The following is an 18,607-nucleotide window of genomic DNA, read 5'->3' on the forward strand; positions in this document are numbered from 1 at the left end:
AAAAAAAAAAAGTGGAAATTTTTCCCTTCATTTTTTTCATAGAAAGAGTAAAAAATAAAATATTTTTCTAAATGAAAAATGTTCTATTCACTCATAAAAAATGTATTTGTTCAAATGAATGAGTAAAAGAAGGGTAGAATGAATAATAAAAAGATAATGAAACAATGAACGAATACTTAAATAAATAAAATACTTAATACATAAAGAAAAATAAATGACCGTATAAAATAGTGAATAAATAAGAAAATGGGTGAAGGCATGAATAAATAAGTGAATTAATGAATGAAGGAATGTAAATAAATTAGTAAGTGAATCCGTAAGTGATTTTGTAAATAACACTGCGCGGCAAAAAAAAAAAAAAAAAACACTTCAAAATGCTTCTGACGTTTCGTCGGCTGATTCTTATATAGAATGACCTCCTGAATCCGAATATGACCTCCGTTTTTCCCCTATAAGCGCCAATTTTTTTAAAGGACCCCCAAGTTTTTTTCAATTTTCCTTAGTTTTAGAGTAATTATTATTTTTTTTTTTTGCGGGTGAAAGGAGCTTTATATTAACTGTTAACATTGTTTTGGTGGGCAAGAGAGGTTCAATGTTCAAGATCATGGACACCGATTGCAAAAAGGGGGACTTGGAGGGGGGAGCATACCCTCTCAAAATAAAAGAAAAATCACGAAAAACGATCTCTTTATTCTGATTTTTTAAAAAAGATGTTTGTAAAAAAAATTTTGTTGCAGAATGAGACTATAAGACTCGCTTCTATGACTCCTATGTCCAAAAACATTTTTGCGATGTAAAAAAAAAATTAATAAAAAAAATATCATTTGAATCTTGTACGTTGTGTACGAGTTGAATCGCCGGTCTTCATTCAAAAAGGCATTCTTCTATCTGATTTCTATGTAAAATGACCCTTTGTTTCCAAATACGACCATCTTTCTCCCCATCTCCCCCCGTTTTAGAACCTACCCCCCTCCTCTCCCCCGCCCTTTTTTTATTTGGAGGGGGAAAAAACATTACAATAACCGTAAACATTATTAGAATTTCTGAATGATTAGAGATGTGCAAAGCTCAAAATCTTATGCATATGTAGCAAAAAAAAAAAAAAACGGGGGAGGGGGGCACCCCTCCAAACACACTGTGCAGGAAAAATTACTCTCAAATGCCATTCCGCCTGATTCTTCTGCAAATTTACCCCCTGAATCCAAATATGATCTCCGTTTTCCTCCTACATGTACCGATTTTTGTAGAAAATCACCTCCCCCTTTTTTATTTGATTGAGGGGGGGCAAGGTTTTTTTTTTTTTTTTTTTTGCTATATATGCACAAGATTTAGAACTTTGCACATCTCTAGTCATTCAGAATAATGTTTACGGTTATTGTAATACTCATTTTCCCCTCCAAATTTAAAACAATAAATGGCTCTGAATCAGGGGAGGGGGGAGGTTCTAAGGCGGGATGGGGGGAAAGGAGGTCGTATTTGTAAGCAAGGAGTCATTTTATATAAGAATCAGCCAGAAGAATATCTATTTGAATGAGGACCTGCGATTCTCGTATGCAATGTGCGACATTCATAAGCATTTTTTTTTTTTTTTATTTTTACATCGCGAAAATTTTTTTGGACATAAAAGTCATAGAAGGAAGTCTTATACTATCAGTCTACACCGAAATTTTTTTTTCAAACATCTTTTTTAAAAAAGCAGAATAAAAAGATCGTTGTTCGTGATTTTTCTAATATTTGGGGAGGGGGGTGTACCCCCAAACCCCCCCCCTCTTTGCGATGGGTGTCCATCATCTTGAACTTTGAACCTCTCTTGCCCACCAAAACTATGTTTGCAGTTAATATAAAGCTTCTTTCACCTACAAAAATAAAAAGGCTCTAAAACTAAGGACAATAAATTGAAAAAAAACTTGGGGGGGGGGGGAGGGGGTGACCTTTAAAAAAATATGTATGTATAGGAAGAAAATAGAGGTCATATTCGGATTCAAGGGGTCATTTTACATAAGAATCAGCCGACGAAATGTCAGAAACATGTGCCGAACAGTGTAATTGAGTGAGTAAACGAAATAAACTATTTCACTTTGTCCCATTCACCTTGCCAATATTAAAAATACAAGTAAGCTTAAAATTAACTGAAAAAAGTAAAAAATACTGCATCAAATATTAGAAGATCTCAATTAATATTAAAAATGTTAGTAACAATAATTTTATCATTTTATTCTTACAAAAATAATTTTTGACTTACATCAAAATATTACAATATGAATGTCCTTTTTTGAAAATTGCCATTATTATCATTAATTTTAAACGCCAGATGTATTTTTTTCCTAACTGCAATAGAGTACATGTGCTACTATATAGTTAAAATATTACGAGATTATTGGCAGTAAAAGTAATTATTTCACCATTTCACTTTGCACCGCTATTTCACTTTGCCCACATCCCCCTACAGTCTACAAATAAATGTATAACGTATTGCTCGTGTTCTCGTAATTAAGCGTATGTTTGACAAAAAAAAAAATTAAAAGGCTTTTTCTTATTTTTTTTAAGGTAAAGTTTTACATGGTTGTAGAAAGCAAGATAGTTTCAAACATTGTTACATAAATTTTTTAATGTGTATGTATAAAGTTAAATAAATTCATTTTAAACATATTGTGTTTAATGACTAGATAAGTTTGATAAACTCAGTTCAGTGTTATGTGCGTAAGTTAGAAACATAAATCCCATGCGTATTTTAAATTTAGCTGCATTAGTTAATGAACTTGATATTAGCTGTCTGAGTGAGTTAGACCTGAATGTATGGCATTTAGTTGCCATCTGGAGATTAAATGCCATACGATAGAAGCTAAAAAGAGTACTCAACCAGTCACGTCTTAAGAACCGAAACGGCCACACAATTTTTGCACCAATAATTTTTCATACACAAATCATTTATTTTGAAGCAATTAGTTTGCGATGACTAAGTAATTTTTTATTTATTTTGTTTTTCGCGAACACTTTTCTTCCTTATGCAAGGAGCTAAAACTAAAAACAATTAATTGATAATTGTCAGTGCCGGATATACGATTGTTCCGAGCTAGGGCAATTCTTGAAACTGATGCTCCTACTCATCTTCCTTCAAGTTTTATATTGAGTTTCAACGAACCCCCCCCCCCCCCACGGAAATAGAACAAATTTGTTGTCCCCCAAAAGTTGTCTCACGGGGGCAAGGGTCCCGACTCCCCCCTTCGCCCCCAGATCCAGCACTCATCTCTTTAGTTAATATTCAAGGAAATGATTTGTCATTAAAGAATTCCGCTGCACTTACATTTTTAAAAGAACACAACTAATGTTTAAGGTCATTGATCAGATACCAAGCAATAGATCACTGAATAGCAAGGTAGCACGAATTCAAACACTTAAGGCAAATTTATTTTGATCTTGAGATATTAAAATTTTTGAAAATGAAATTTATGAAGCAACAAACTGAAGTTTTGTGATCCTTTGTTTGTACACTTTTGTTTACTTTTTACAGTATGAATTAGCTTTGAAAACGTAAATATGGAAATTAATATTTTAAATGTATATGCAGTTTCTGTACTAAGTAATATTATGTACTACATTTTCCTGCAACCGTTTCATTAGTAAATATTCTTCGTGTGCAATTCTGCTGTAAGCTATTCAATTATTTTGGAAATATCATTTTATTTTAAATTTTCATATAGTAGCTATGCTTATTATTAATTAGATTCATCCAAAGCCTAAACCATCATCAGCCTGCAGTCTCAAAATGAACACGAACTTAGTGCATATTTATTATTTCTAAAAGCTTCTTTTATACTTGTGCGGTAGGTATCCTCAGATGATATTAGTGCGAGGAAATTGTTCTAAAACGCATTCTAGAAACTGTACCTATACGTGTGCCCCAAAATATTCAGTGAAGTGTTCAAGAACGTGTGTTTAACGCGATCCTATAAGTGCTTAAAAAGTGCGCTAAAAAGAATACTGAACTAAATATATGTTCCGAACTGTGTTTCTAGAAGTGTTTTGGAAACTGACCCAAAAAATGTTCTAAAAAAGGGGACAAGTGTACGTGTTCAAAAAATGTTTTAAAAAGTGTTCTTACAACGGTTCTAATAAATGTTCTGAAATAAGTGTTCTAAAAAAGGAGACAAGTGTCCGTGTGAAAAAAGTGTTCAAAGGTGTTTGATTATTTGCAGTGTATGATTAATTTTGTGAGATAAAGTTTCTGGAGCTTTTTGATTATTGATCTCTTAAAAATCAAGTTTTATTATATCATTGAAATTTTCCTACATTTTTGTTAAAAAAAGATCAAAGATCTTATAATTAAATACCTGTTTCGAAATATTAATTTTAACCAATGTATAGGTGCTTATTTCATTGAAAATCGTAAGTGTACGAACACTTTTGGGAGCCACTATATGCGTCATTTTTTGTAAAAAGCTGATTATTATTTTACATAAATATGTACATGTAGTTCAGTTTAATCTGAGCACAGATTATAGTTGACAATGCATATAGTTTAAATTTTTGTGCTAATTGAAAATGCGCATAATTTGTACCATTCATAACTATTCTTAACGTTAATAAGTTTTTCGCCAAAAATATGTGTTACTGGTGTTTTGCAAACCTTGCGTTAAGCACAGTTATTTATTCCTTAAAGCTTTTGAAACTGACGTCAGAGTACTACAAAAACATCAACTGAACATCTCTTTTATCTTTTAAGTAGTCTGTGCAAAGCTGGGCACGCAGCTGGTTTTAAACGTAAAAAAATTGAAGTCAAATCTCAAATTCATTATTCTAATACTCATTTATACTTGCTTTTAATATCGTATTTGTTTTCGTCTCTTACGCTGTGTAATATTTTGCGTTTTTCATTTTATATAATTATTTTCTTTCTTGTGTCCAAAAGGTTTTTTTCCTGATGGGAGTGCTAGTTACTTCCTCCCAAAACTTCCTGGGAAAATGGGTGTGTTTCTTGCTCTCACTGGGCATCGTTTACTAGGCTACGATGTTCTTAAAGCTGGCATTGCAACTCACTATGTTGACAAAACTAAAGTAAGTTTTAAATTACAAATAGCGAGTTTACTATCTAATCTTTTGAGAACGTCTTTCTTACATTATTTGTATCAGTAAAGATTCAGTTAAGCTAACGATTTTTCTGTTTATTCGCTTAAGCTCAACTCCGTATAAATGCTGCTCTGTAGATTAGATCTGAATCCGGTCAACTTAAGCGAAAGTAGGGGGAATAGGGAGGGGAGTGGTATTAAGAAACCCCCAACTGTTTGAACTATCCAAGATACGTGAGGTCTCGCCGTTTCATCTAGCCCAGCATCCATTCAGCAAGCGACGGCGAGGGTGGCAATTTTCTGAATGGATAGCTGAGTCATTCCAGGTCAAGTGACCTACAGGCCCCGCTCAACCACCTCCGATTTGGATAATACAGAGATGTTGAGATGCCTTTGAAATTAACCTATGCAAATTTTCATCTTCCGAGATCCAAATCCTGAGGAACTAGGATCTCGCTAACAAATGCTCAAAAACGGTGAGTCAGCTTTTTGTGAGAAATTTGTCATGTTTAGGCTAAGTTTGCAGAAAATTTTATCCCACTGGATGCGGGAAATTCTGGGGGGCTTAAAGTAGTTTTGGCTATAAATATATTCAAGTAATGCATAAGCTACTTTTTTTTTCATCCATATCTCAAAGAGCACATTCGAAATAAAAATTTATAATTAAAAATAAAACTTAATGGGATGGCTTTTGAAAACTAGTGTTCCCTGGTAGTTGCCCTGGCAGAAGGACACTACCATTAAGATAGCAGAGTTATCTAGTTAAAGATTTCAATTCAGATCAAAAGTTTTTTATTTAAACTATGTTGAAAATTTTCATCAATTACTTTCATCTTTATTGCTTAGAATGATATTAAAAAGTTTTTTCTTTCCTTTTTTTGTTTCAGCTCAGTTATTTAGAAACTGCGTTGTTAGGATTACCAAACCCATCGTTGGCTGATATTGACAGAACAATACTGAAAGTTTCACAACAGGTAAGTACATTTAACTTACAAATGTCTTTATTTCCTTATATAAAAGTAAAGCTATTATTCTCTTTACGAAAGATTTTCTTACTCAGTACTGTGCCGAAATTGTAGAAGCCTAAGTGACCGACACATTTGCCACGGTTTCGTGGTTATCCTGTAAACCAATTGGATTGGTAGGTGCAGAGGACTCTGGTAAGGCATGGATTAACATTTGTGTTGATCTACGAAAAATATGCGTCAGGACCTCTTTTTGGAACATCGGATTGCAAATAAAATGGGAAATGCAAAACTAACCCTCATAAAAACCTTACATACGAAATTCCAAACATTCTACGGCGTACCGTTCTTGATTTCTATGAGATATGCAACGTGTCTCCGTTTAACTTGCAAGAGCACTATTTTGACAACAGTTAGTCCTAGGTGGCTATTTCTGACAGCAAAAATGACTTTCTTTATATTAAAAAAATATATATTTCTCTTTGGGAATTTTCAAGAAGTCAGTATTACTGTTTCACAGGGAGAGACAGATCCCAAGAAAGATTCTGCTTTAAGTCTGGCCTGGAAAAAAATTAATATAATGTTTGAAGCTGACAGTGTTGAAAGTATTATGGATGCTCTTCGGACGGAAGGTTCTGATTGGTCTCGAAAGCAGCTTGGTGTTCTAAACAAAATGGTAGGTAATGGTTTAGACGTTTAGTAGTTTCCTTAAGTCAAAAGTACTACTTTTAGTCACTGAAATTGATAGAAAAAGCAAAAAAATAAATAAATAAATAAATAAAATAAAATAAAAGTAATAACATGGACCTAGAAAATACTTTCATATTCCCAAAAGTTATTTTTAAATTAATTTTTTAAAATGTTCGATTTTTCAAACAAGGCGTGGTCTTTATGACATCACAAATGATGCACTTTGGCGCATCTTTCTATCACGTTTCCACGTTATGATAAACAAGAAGCGTATTAAATATTGCGCTCTACGCTTGCTATCAACCATATCGTTGCCAATACACGTGAGTAAAGATGATAATTAAATATTTTCCTCTGTGAATGGCCACAGTGAATGGCATTTCATCATTTGTGATGTCATCGGCAGAAGCGTAAACAATGAAAGCGCACCGGTTAAAGTATTTTTTTTTTAATATTAAACTTAAACAAATTACTTTAAAAGATAGTCAGATCCTATCTTTTTTTGTACGCTCTTTCAGAAAAAAATGCTTTTAAAATTTTGGGAACGAGCCCATTGCGGTATGCATTTTACTTAGCTGTACTCCCACGGTTGCGCTCATGTTATAACGTTTAAAAAGACGCTCTTTGGACGATATAAATTTTCCTTCCCACTCCGAAATGCAAAGAAAGAGTCTGTTTCTCTAATAAAAATGTGCACAATTTTACCTAAGCTCCAAGCATGAAGTAATAAAAAAAAATCCTGATAAAATAGCGACAATGGGGTTGTTTCCTTCAGTCAAAAGTAATACTTTCATCACTGAAATTGATAGAATGAGCAAAAAAAAAAAAAAATAGAAAAAACATGGACTCAGAAAGTTCTTTCATTTTCCCAACAGTTAGGACTATTTTGAGCATATTTCAACACTAAGGAAATTCATTTTGACTTTTTGTTTTTTTCAATCACACTTTCTAGAAGCTGCCACCCACAAAACTAGGTGTTTATCCAATAAGATTGCATTTCAGTTTTGTTAAATATAGTTTTTCAATTTGACTGAAATTTGTGCTTGTTCACGTTACGTGTTGATTGGGTATTTTATTAATTACAAGGACCGGTAGTCCAGTTTAAGAACATGAAATTCAAACAAACTTTTTAATTTTTTTTATAGAAAATAATTTAATGGTAACATTTAATTGCGCATTTAGGATTCCTTAAAATATAAATTATTAGGCTAATTAAAGCATTCACACTGGTTTTTATTAAGTAAGTTGCTTACAAGCTTCAACCTCGTATTCAATTCAACCTTCAATTTCAGTTTTGTTACATAAAATTCCTTATTTTGTTTTTAAAATTTGACTGAAATCTGTGCTCGTTAACCTTTTTTTAAGCTAATTTCTTTATTAATAACAAGCTACGTTAATTTCTATCATTCTTGGTTTTAGAAGATGTCTAAAAGGGAAAATTTTGTTCATAGGCGGGAAAAATAATGGAAAGAGCCTTAGCTGTTAATAGGAATGATGATATCGAGCTATGCTATAAACTTGGCTAACGATAACTGTGTAATAATGCTTCTTCTTTCAACACACAATAAGCATCGTTTACAGCTCTTTGACGTGGCCTTTTTCAAACTTCTGTTCACATATTTCAATCGAACCTGTGATGTGTGGATGCAAGAACATCCAATGAGGTCCATTACCCAATATAAAATTAGAGAACTGTTAGGTGACTCTTATGAGCAAATTGCAAGAATGGCCAATATTTTGTGAATGGATTCTCTAGAACAGAAGTTTGACCTGTTAGTATAATTGTGTTTAATGGCCGCGACGTTGCAACAACCGAGTCAGAAGTTTATAGTCCAGATGAGACTACCAAAGTAAACATGCTACATGTTCGGTGTCAGCTGTTCAAGATACAAAGAACAATGTACGGATAAAATTAACACAAGTTCCGAGAAATCAGTGTTCTCATCAAGTTATGATCGTCGGTTCTATTGATGATTTTGTTAAGGTGGCACACATATTACCTTAACCTGAACCCTAATGAAACCTACTTCGGCAAACGTTCAAACGTCATCGCCGCAGAAAAAGGACAAAAAACAAAAAAGGTCGCAAAAGAAGGAGCAAAAAACCGCGAAAAACAACTGGACTTGCAATATTTGCCATAGAGATGAAGTACAAAGTATGTTTAAATGTATGAAAGGCCATCAGTGGGTTCATCAACACTGCGCCAAGTTATCCCAAAGCAAAGGAAATTCTATTGCAATTTCTGTAAAAAGACTATACAGTTCAAAGGCAAGTCATTATATCATTTTCTGTTACAGTCCAATTTAGGAAGCGCATGATTCAATATAGGTGCATATATTCCTAAATTGAAATTCTGCAACTTTGTCAAAAATATTTAAAAAAAAAAAATTCTCATGTTCACAGAAAATGTAAGTATCTATGGCGGTTCCTAATTAAATTTGGCTTCATTTGCCCTTTTTTTAATTTTTGTTTTCCTTCACATTTAGCAACCCGGGCCTCTTGTTCTTAGGGGGTCCAATATAGGCGGTCTTCCCCTACTAAGAAGGCAAAAACCTTGGTTAAAATTGTCATCTAGACACGAAACAAAAAATAGCATAAATGGCTTCAATCAAATCATTTAAGCTTTGGTTTGATTTGCTTTTTCAACTATGTCATTCCGTTACGCATAGAATTGCCCTAAATTACAAAGTCCTATTTTTCACGCTCAAAATCAAGGCAGTAGAACGCTATAAAGTGAAATATAATCGAATCTCGATATCTCGAAGTTTATAACTGGCATATTCCTTCATCTCAAAGTTTTCATCGGGTCCCAAGCTTTTGAAACTGTTGTGGAAACTTTCCATAACTCGAACGTTTTAGCCGGTCTCTTGGGACTTAGAGTTTTTGAAAGTTGACTGTACTTTTGAGAGATTAAAATGAGAAAGTAGAAGAAAAACAAAGAAGCTAAAAGGCGTAACAATGGCAATACAAAATATAACATTAATAACTTGAATGCAAAAGAGATTTTCAAAATCCAGGTTAAAAAGCTCGTAACCTTTTTTTCAAATTCAAATAAATGCATGGATCTTCGATTGCAGATCAAGTCAGATCTATGGTAAAAAAAAGTCGCTCTTTCTAATAGTATCAAAAAGGAAACTGGGATAGTTTGTTGACTTTTTATTGAAGGTATTAACGAAGAAAATAGGCTCTGAAATTCATCAAAGCCTTGAAAAACTCTTGCTATAAGCGTGAATAACTCCCGCCGTAATTAAATTTGAAACTTGGAACGAATGGCATAAAACACAGAAAAATCTGCCTTTTCCAACGACTCCGACGTATAATATTAAAATGTGCAAGTTATTTTCCCATATTTGTAACTTTATATGAAAACTGGGCCTAAATTGGAATAAAAAAGTAACTTTTTCCCAATCGCTCTGCAAATCTTTCCGTTGCTATAAGAAACAAACTCAAAATCCAAACATTCTTGAAAACGTTTAAACAGCGATATATTCAGTAGAGGATGCAATTCCAATGCATGCTTCAAAGACTGAACTATTTATCTACTTATAGTGCCTAGAAAGAATAGTATGCCGATCGACGGGGAAAAAGTGAGGTCAGATCTGAGGAAAAACCAGATGGCGCTGCGCTCGAGGTGTACGTTATGCTCCTCAATCAGACTCGTTTTAAATCAGCGATTGCATGCTCATTTCGCAGTTTAAAAGCCCCGTTTTTCGGATTGAACTTATTTCTGCGCAAAAGACAAATTCTGTAATAAGTGCTATTTGTTACATGGGTGTTCATTTATTTTTTGAAGAATATAAAATTACCTAATGCTAATTTATCTTCAATGAAAATAGTAGACCATAAGGGGCCATTCATTAAATATGTAAGGGTTCCGAAGGGGAGGGGGGTTAGAAAAGCCTCTACGTACCTTTGGGGGGGGGGGTCAAACTCATTCTTACGTAATATTTTCCAAGTCGGTATTTCACATTAGAAATTGCGCGGTCAACAAGTGATTTGGCAGAGATTATGTTCCATTTGCGTATGGAAGGTAAGAAACGTGTTAGGATAAGATGTTTTTTTTTATTTGTTTTACAAAGAATGAATAGTGTAAAATATAATAAAAGAGTCGCATTATGTATGGCATGTTTTATTTTTAATTAATATTACATTTTAAAAAAATGTCGAAAAAACATTTAGTTTAGATTCTAACTTTTTAGTAACTATTTCTTTACGCAAAAAGTTAAATTTAATAATGTGAATTTAATAACGATTCCAGTGATGTATGTTCCGTGATGATTTCTTATTTTATAATTTTGAAAAACGAAATGGAATCTTACGTAAGAATAGGGGGGGGGGGGGGGGGTGAAAAATCTTACGTACCCTTACATGGGGGGAGGGGGATCAAAAATTGCCAAAATTATCCTTACGTAATTAATAAATGGCCCCTAAATATTCAATAACTGCGCGTCTCTTATTTCTCTACTAATAATAAAGCTGAAAGTCTCTCTGTCCGGATTTATGTCTGGATCTCTGTGACGCGGACAGCGCCTAGACCGTTCGGCCGATTTTCATGAAATTTGATACAAAGTTAGTTTGTAGCATGGGGGTGTGCACCTCGAAACGATTTTAAATTCGATTTTGTTCTTTTTTTTTTTCAATTTTAAGAACGGTTCCCGGGACAAAATTAGTAAATTACGAAATTATAATGACGTGGAACCGTAACGTGGGAAGAGCGAATGAACATAGCCAATTGGCGAGAAATTCATCATCCATTATTTGTAAATATACAAGCTAATCAAATGACCTTTTAATTTTCTCCTCCGGGCAAAGTCCTGCGGGTACCGCTATTTTCAAAATAAAACTGCTTCGAAATTCTTAAGCTAATTAAAATTATCAGGGCTTCTCAGTCTGAGTCGAAGCGTCGGAGTCGCTTGAAAACCTACCGACTCCGACCTGTTTTTTTTTTTTTAAATTTTCAAGGACTTTCCTTACATTAAAAAAAAAATAGGGTCACTTGCTCCGATCACATATAACATACTAATTTGCAAATAACTGCAATTGGCAAACAGCTGGCTTGATTATTTGTTGAATTTTCGGTAATACTTATCAACGTCAAACTGCTAGTTTGCTTATTTTTATAACGTTCTTTAGAACCTGTCAGCAAACGGTTTTGTTGTCGATAATTATCGAAATAGAAGTGTTTTTGAATCTGACGTTATCATTGTCAAAAAAGAAGTATTTATGTATTTTTATCTTTTATCTCATATGTAAAATAGCGAAAGAAATGTATCCTTAAAAACTAAAAACAAATGGGGAACCTCCTCGTTCCTCTCCTTTGTCTAACATTGCTTATGATAGCTTTAAAATGTTCTTTTAAAAGGAAGCGTAGCTTCTGAATCTCCCTACCCTTAATCAGGAAACAACATGGCAGTGCTGCAATTAAAAAATCTAAATAAGTAGCGATCAAAAGAACATTGTGATACATGTTTTTGGACGCAAAAAATATTTTCCCGTTGTCGATATATGAGATTTTAAAGCCTATGGGAATTTTAAGAAAAGCGAGTCTCGTTGTTACAAATTTAGCGAGTTTCGATAGGGACAGACATCTTTCTCACGCTCTGTAGATATGGATGTCCTGCCACATGCAGACGAGGAAATCGTCTGTGAGAAATTGGTACCTTCAATCCCTCGCCAAGTGTTTAAATTTGCCACTTTTCTTAAAATTTCGGGAGACTTAAATACCTTTTATCTCGATAATGGGGGACAATAACAAAAATAATTATCAATTTCGTACAGGATTTTAAAAGGCTAAAATTAAAAAAAAAAATTTTTTTTTAAATATAACTTACGTGTTCGTTGATTCCGTTTGTCCGAAAGTCGAATGGTCGGTCGCGAACAGTTACCAGGCGTAGCGTTGCTGGAGATTTCCAACCTATTCTACAGACCTATAAACTGTAGAGGTGGTGCTACCATATACCGTGCGCAAGTCGGGCTCTTTCTCATTTAGGGGCCTCATTGACTCAGGAGTCGCTCCATTCTGCTTTAAACTCATGCTGGCTACAGGAATGGGGCTTGAGTCTCCCAAGTGGCATTAAAAACAACAACAAACTGCGTCCTAAGCCATCTTGATTGATAATACATTTGCCTTAAAATATAAGTATCAAATTTTCAGTCAATTGTGTAAAATTTTGTTTTGAAAACATCCTTGTCTTTGTGTCTACTTCAATAGTGATCTTTTTATCGTCAATATTATTTTCCACATAATTTTCTTATATACAAAAAGTACAATATTTGGAGATTATGAACAATTTCATTTATGATAGATTTATACGTGGTTATTTCAGTTTCATCTGCGGAAAGATCAAGTTTTATTTTTTTCAAACAGGGAAAACATTTTTCTTAACTGCATAATTACTGATGGACCTTTTCTTTGGTAATTTTTCAGTAAAGTATGTTGGCAGACTTGGGAAAATTGTCAGAATTGCCTCATCTTTCAAAAAAGTTTTTCCCCGAGGAATAAAAACTTCCTCACCATTTATAATATCTTAAAATGCGTTTCAATAAAATGTTTTTCGAAATGCAGAGCACAAATTGAGCAATATTTATCAAAAACTTTATCTAACCTGGGAATTAACGAGTTCCACTTTAGTTTTTCTTCATCTGCTGGAGCTTTAAAAAGCGTAACTTTTTCCTTGCATGTTTTGTACCCACTTTTGCACCCTGGTACGAAACAAGATGAAGCTTTATTTCTTCCAATGTTCAACTTTGATGCCTCCATTAAAAGCCTTAAACGCTGTTTCATGAAATATTCACGAAATAAAGGTAAAAAAGAGAAACGCGGAACTAAATTGTAACAAAATCCCGCGTGTACTAATGTAAACATCGCGAAATTGAACGTACATCTCGACCGCACTGCCATCTAGCGGATTTCATACGATTTGTCTTCAAGAATCGTGGGGAAAAAAGCGCCGTTCGGCACACTACTCTTTCTAGGCACTATAATCTACTCTATGATTAGAAGTTTGCAAGCATATGGTAGAAGTTTCTTCATTTAGCTCATGGGACCAGTGTTAGAGCTGGTTTTATCCTAGAACATTGCACAAATACTCCCATATCCAAATTGCCGTAAATTTAATTGCTGCAGCCCGAACTTTTCCTGTTTCAGGTATGGAATTTTAGGAACTGTGTAAAGTTAAGGGATTAAATTCCCAGCATCTTGGTAAATGATCAAGTTTCCCCTTTTCAATAAGATAATCTACTAATTTTCCATGACAACGACAACTTACTAAATTTGCTTTATTTTGCAGAGCTTTTAAGTTAGCTTTACTATCAGTTTAATAGTAATACTATCTGAAATCAATGAGGATTAAGTATAGTCTTAGGAAAGAAAAACAAGCTTTCAATTGTAATTCAAAATATTCATAATTCGCAACTCCAGAGCTCAAATACACTACCTTGTGGTGATTAACAATACTACCGAAAAAGGTAAAACATTCCATTCCACGTGTTTTCTTTGGGCTTAATTACAGGCTTCAGACAAATTATGGTGTAATGTAATTTTAGAAGACTAGAAAAGAAAGCGTCCTACTGTAGAGTTTTTATTTATATGCAGAGATTACTCAGTGGGAATGGCCAAATATATTTTATTATAAAAGACACAAGCACATTACAAACACATAAGACCAAACATTTTACTTGAACTAATTTAGTACGTTCTGAACACATGATATTTTAACTGTGTTGCCAACCTAAGACAACTAAACATTAATAATTATTTTTAACACCCACAAACACGATGAAAAATTTCAGTCATTCGTTAAGCGTCAAATCAAGTTATAAGTTACGTCATTTGCTTGTTTTACCTTTTTCACCCGCCATTAGACAGTGACTGCAGCGCCCCCTATAGTTTATTGGAGTTGCGAATTTTTAAAAAACTAAATTTTGAAAAAAATATTTCGAAAATTTTATGAACAGTGGTTAGCATATTTTATGATTGCAACATAAAATGGCTCATCTTCCTTTTTTTGTTTACTTTTCATTGTTTTACATAGTTTTTGTAATGCCTTATGTGACTCAAAAATGGGAGACAGAAGTAAAAATAAATGATCGTCTTAAATTAAAAATTTTAAAAAACCCGACTGAATCGCAAATGTAGAACCTAAAGGGAAAATTGAAAATGCTTTTAAATGCCTGAAACTATTAAAAATCAATTACGAGTATTTTATTTGTTAACAAAAAGAAACTGGCAACAGTTAAATTTTTAAATCATTGCTATTAATTTCCTTGTCGGTCAAAATGAATTCGGTTATGACTTGAGTAAAAACTTACCTATACTGAAAATCTGCTTTAAAAAAGCGTTATAATTCGAATTCTATATAACATGGAAGTTCCAAACACATTCTATCAGACACAGAAAACAACACTCTTTATTTTGGTATTAAATTCTAAAAGTTTTAAATATATTTTCACTGAAAAAATTGCGAAAAGCCTTTTAGAAGTTTTTTATTAATATCTTTGTTAATCAAAGTCATCCGAAGACGCAACCAAGTTAAGAACACTCTCGGTCAACTCTCCTTTCCAACAACATCTTTTTTTTCCAAAATCGTCGGTCCATCCGTTTAGGCGCTAGAGTGCCACAGACAAACACACAGATATACAGTAGGGTGGACCGCGTGCGAAAAAAGGATATTTCCGAGAAGCAACTTCTAATAGCAAAAAAAAAAGTTGTGTATTGCCATCCTGAACATGAGAAAAGTAATAAAAAAATAATGTTTTTGTCTTCAGATCGCGCATTGGCAGCAAAGTTTGAAAAAAAGGTAGAAAATGGTCAGTTTTCAAATATTTTTATAAAAATCCAAATGTTGAAAATTTAGTTCCAATCCCATTTAAAAGCTTCCTTTTGATAGTCTTTTAATGTATCTTTGAAAATATTTAGATTCCATTGCAGTTTTTAGTTCGTGCATAAGCCTCAAAGTTACGTGAAATCAACCAAAAATCAACGTTTTGAGCTTATTTTGTATATTGCAGTATTTCTTCGTTTAGATCCCAGTTATGTATTTTTTACAGTAAATGTGCACTATACAGCTCCTTGCTGGAATTATATTGTGTTACATTAACAACCCAGAACCCACCTCAAGTAGGCGGTTGCACTTTGTGTTCCACTCTGCAATTTCCAAGAAGACTGGACTTATTGACAAGAATTATACATTTGTAACGTACATTTTATAATAGCTGCATGGTTTTAATCAAATTTCTATGTTTCGATCAAGGTGTGAAGTTGGACTTAAGACTCCGTTTTGGCACTGATGTTTGAAAAATACAAAGGTTTTCATATAAATCCATCTCTTCCGTCTAATACCTGCAATGAATTTCTGCAGAATCACTGAACAGTTCCACTATCTTCTCAACTGCCCGATTTTGGTATGGGAATTTTAGGAGTACATACTTAAGCAAATGTATAGTTCCTAGAAAAAATAAAATATCCTTTTTTTTTTAACATCACTGAAGCGGAGGAAGTAAACTCATTAACCTGTCAACTAGCTGTTGTAGTTCTAAGTTTCAAATCTTAATATTGATGGAAGAAATTCTCTTATAGCTATAGAAGTGTTTCTTGATTGGTACTCTTTTGCGCTGTAGATATCCTACTACAATCCAACCCCTTTATATTTCTCCTTTAGTGCATTGCCATCACCAATAACAATTTCTCAAAAATAACAAAATAAGCATTTCTTTGAATCACCGGATCCACGACCCTAGTGAAAATGTCCAGCTTTTACCGCCTTAAAGGCGGTTTTTGGACAGGCGGCAAAAGACGGTCAATGCCGGCTTTGACCGTCTTTATCTCAGATGGTAACGACCGGCTTTAACCGTCTTAAGACCAAGACGGTAGAGACCGGCTTCAGCCGGCTAAGGCAATGAAAGCCGGCATTGACCAACTGTTACCGCCTGCCCAAAAACCGTAAGCTTACTATACTAATGACAAGGATAAAGCTTATGCAAATAACACAAAAGGTTACAGTTTTAATGCATCTCACAAAACAATTCCTATTTTACCCTGCCTAAGTATATGATTTTTACTATTGTATTTTAAGATTTGAAGAAGATGGATTCAAATGCAAAGCGGTTATATAATCCCAAATATAATAAAAAACAAGGTGGTGCTTAGGGTAATATCATACAATACTGAGATTACATACAACATTGTGACATTTAGCAACAATAGATTAAAAAGCAACAACTAAATGCAAACAGGACACTTAGTTCCCCCAATTGGGGGAAAATATACTTTAATTTTAAAAAGAATGTAAAAAAAAAAAAAATTATATTAAGTTTAAAGAATACAATAAATACAATTTCAAAGCAATCAGATTAATATTACTTTTATACCAATAATGAAAACACTAAAGAGTTTAGCTTGCTGTTGTAAGCCAACAGGAATGTGCAACAGTTATTTCAGGACCTTCTAACAACGGTCGGAAAAATATTAACAAGACAGATTTAGACACTGCTGGTCGGTTGGTCGGTCTTTGAATTTGCCTACAGAGCCGAGCTCTTTTACCCCAAAACTGAAGGAAGTAAATCTTTGTATAACGCAAAACGCCGAAGCTACATTGCGTCCCCGCGAACGGGTCAGTAAGTTAGTGAGCATTTCTCACCGGAGGAGGGAGTCAAGCGCCCGAAGGGAGCAGCCAAGCTGCATCAGTACCAAGTCATTCTTAGGGATAGGGGAGCTTTTCTCCCCAGGGCTGCGTACGGAAGTCAGGCAGGAGCGCATCTTCATCTGGGGGCACCAAGAGCAGTCGAGAGTTCTGGCGGGATGAGCCAATTCGCAGTTGGTGCAGAAGGGACCTTTTTCTTTATTGGGGCAGTCTTGCAGTCGGTGAGGGCCGGCGCAGAAGACGCACCTTTCCGTGATGTAGGTGTAGGAGCAGTGCCTCTACCTTTGGCAACGGAAACATTGGAGTGGGCCACGACGGGTATGCAGCTTCTCCAGATGGGCGATGAAATCCCCGACTTTCATTCTTTTCGTAAAAAAATGTCCTCTTCTCTGCTTTCGAGTTTCCTGAGATGTACGCAGAAGATGGGGAGAGGGCCTTTCCGGTTGATGAATTGGAGTACGTGAATCACGTCTTGCTGAAGTTGCCAGAATGCAGATTTGATATCCTCCTGGCCAATGTCAGATGGGAGTCCTTTAACTACGACACGGGTTGGAGGGATATAGGCGATGGTTGGTGTGTGGAAGTCGATAGCATGATCTTTAGCGTAGTTCTCCACTTCAACTTGGCCATTTTCGGAAGAGGGGGTAATGATCCTCCTCCCTGATGAAAATCCTCTTCAGGGTTCTTTTTCTTGATTTCCTCGATAACGGTCTTAGGATTGGCAGCGTTGATAAGCACGACCGGTTTTCTTTTCTTTTGGCTAGAGGCGCCGCTCAGCTTTTGGTGAAGGATCTTGTTTTCCTCTTCCAAATGGGCGACCTTCTTGAGCAGGATCTCTGCCTCCTGGTGCTGCTGTAGTAATATTTTCTGGGTTATGCATGTGTCTGAACATGACTCTCTTCAGTAGTACCGCATCTCCTTTGGCGATTTCGTCGTAAGAAACTTTTTATCCTATTTCCTGCGGTTACGAGTTTTTGTTTTTAAGTCCTTCAAAAATTGCATATCATGACTTGTTAATAGTCTCACCTATTCCTGACCATGCGATGCCTAAATCCTTGTATGTGGCTTCGAGTGTTGGGTAGTCTTCCATCTCATCGTCGGAGTATGCTGATGTAAACGAGCAATGGCTTTGCGAGTCATCATTCTTCGTCATGTCTTGGCTGGAATTACTGCCGGCGTGAAGGGGAAGGGACGCCGCGGTCACGGGGGAACTCCCGTTGGCCCCAAGCAGGGCCTTTTGGTTGTT

The 18,607-nt window shown here is 34.8% G+C and overlaps 1 protein-coding gene across 5 annotated transcripts in view; it reads left to right on the forward strand.

The window, feature by feature from the left end:
* The window catches only part of LOC129225924 (3-hydroxyisobutyryl-CoA hydrolase, mitochondrial-like), a 131,981-nt gene that overhangs the window by 86,287 nt on the left and 27,087 nt on the right, over window positions 1-18,607 (forward strand). For 4 of the 5 annotated variants that reach the window (XM_054860462.1, XM_054860465.1, XM_054860461.1 and 1 more), the window contains 3 exons: window positions 4,910-5,055; window positions 5,954-6,040; window positions 6,552-6,707. In XM_054860462.1, the coding sequence (XP_054716437.1) occupies window positions 4,910-5,055; window positions 5,954-6,040; window positions 6,552-6,707 (389 nt within the window). The remainder of the gene's footprint in view (window positions 1-4,909; window positions 5,056-5,953; window positions 6,041-6,551; window positions 6,708-18,607) is intronic. The other variant, XM_054860464.1, reaches the window with a different exon arrangement.

Source organism: Uloborus diversus, chromosome 7 (assembly GCF_026930045.1).
Source record: "Uloborus diversus isolate 005 chromosome 7, Udiv.v.3.1, whole genome shotgun sequence".
NCBI classification, from domain to species: Eukaryota; Metazoa; Arthropoda; class Arachnida; order Araneae; family Uloboridae; genus Uloborus; species Uloborus diversus.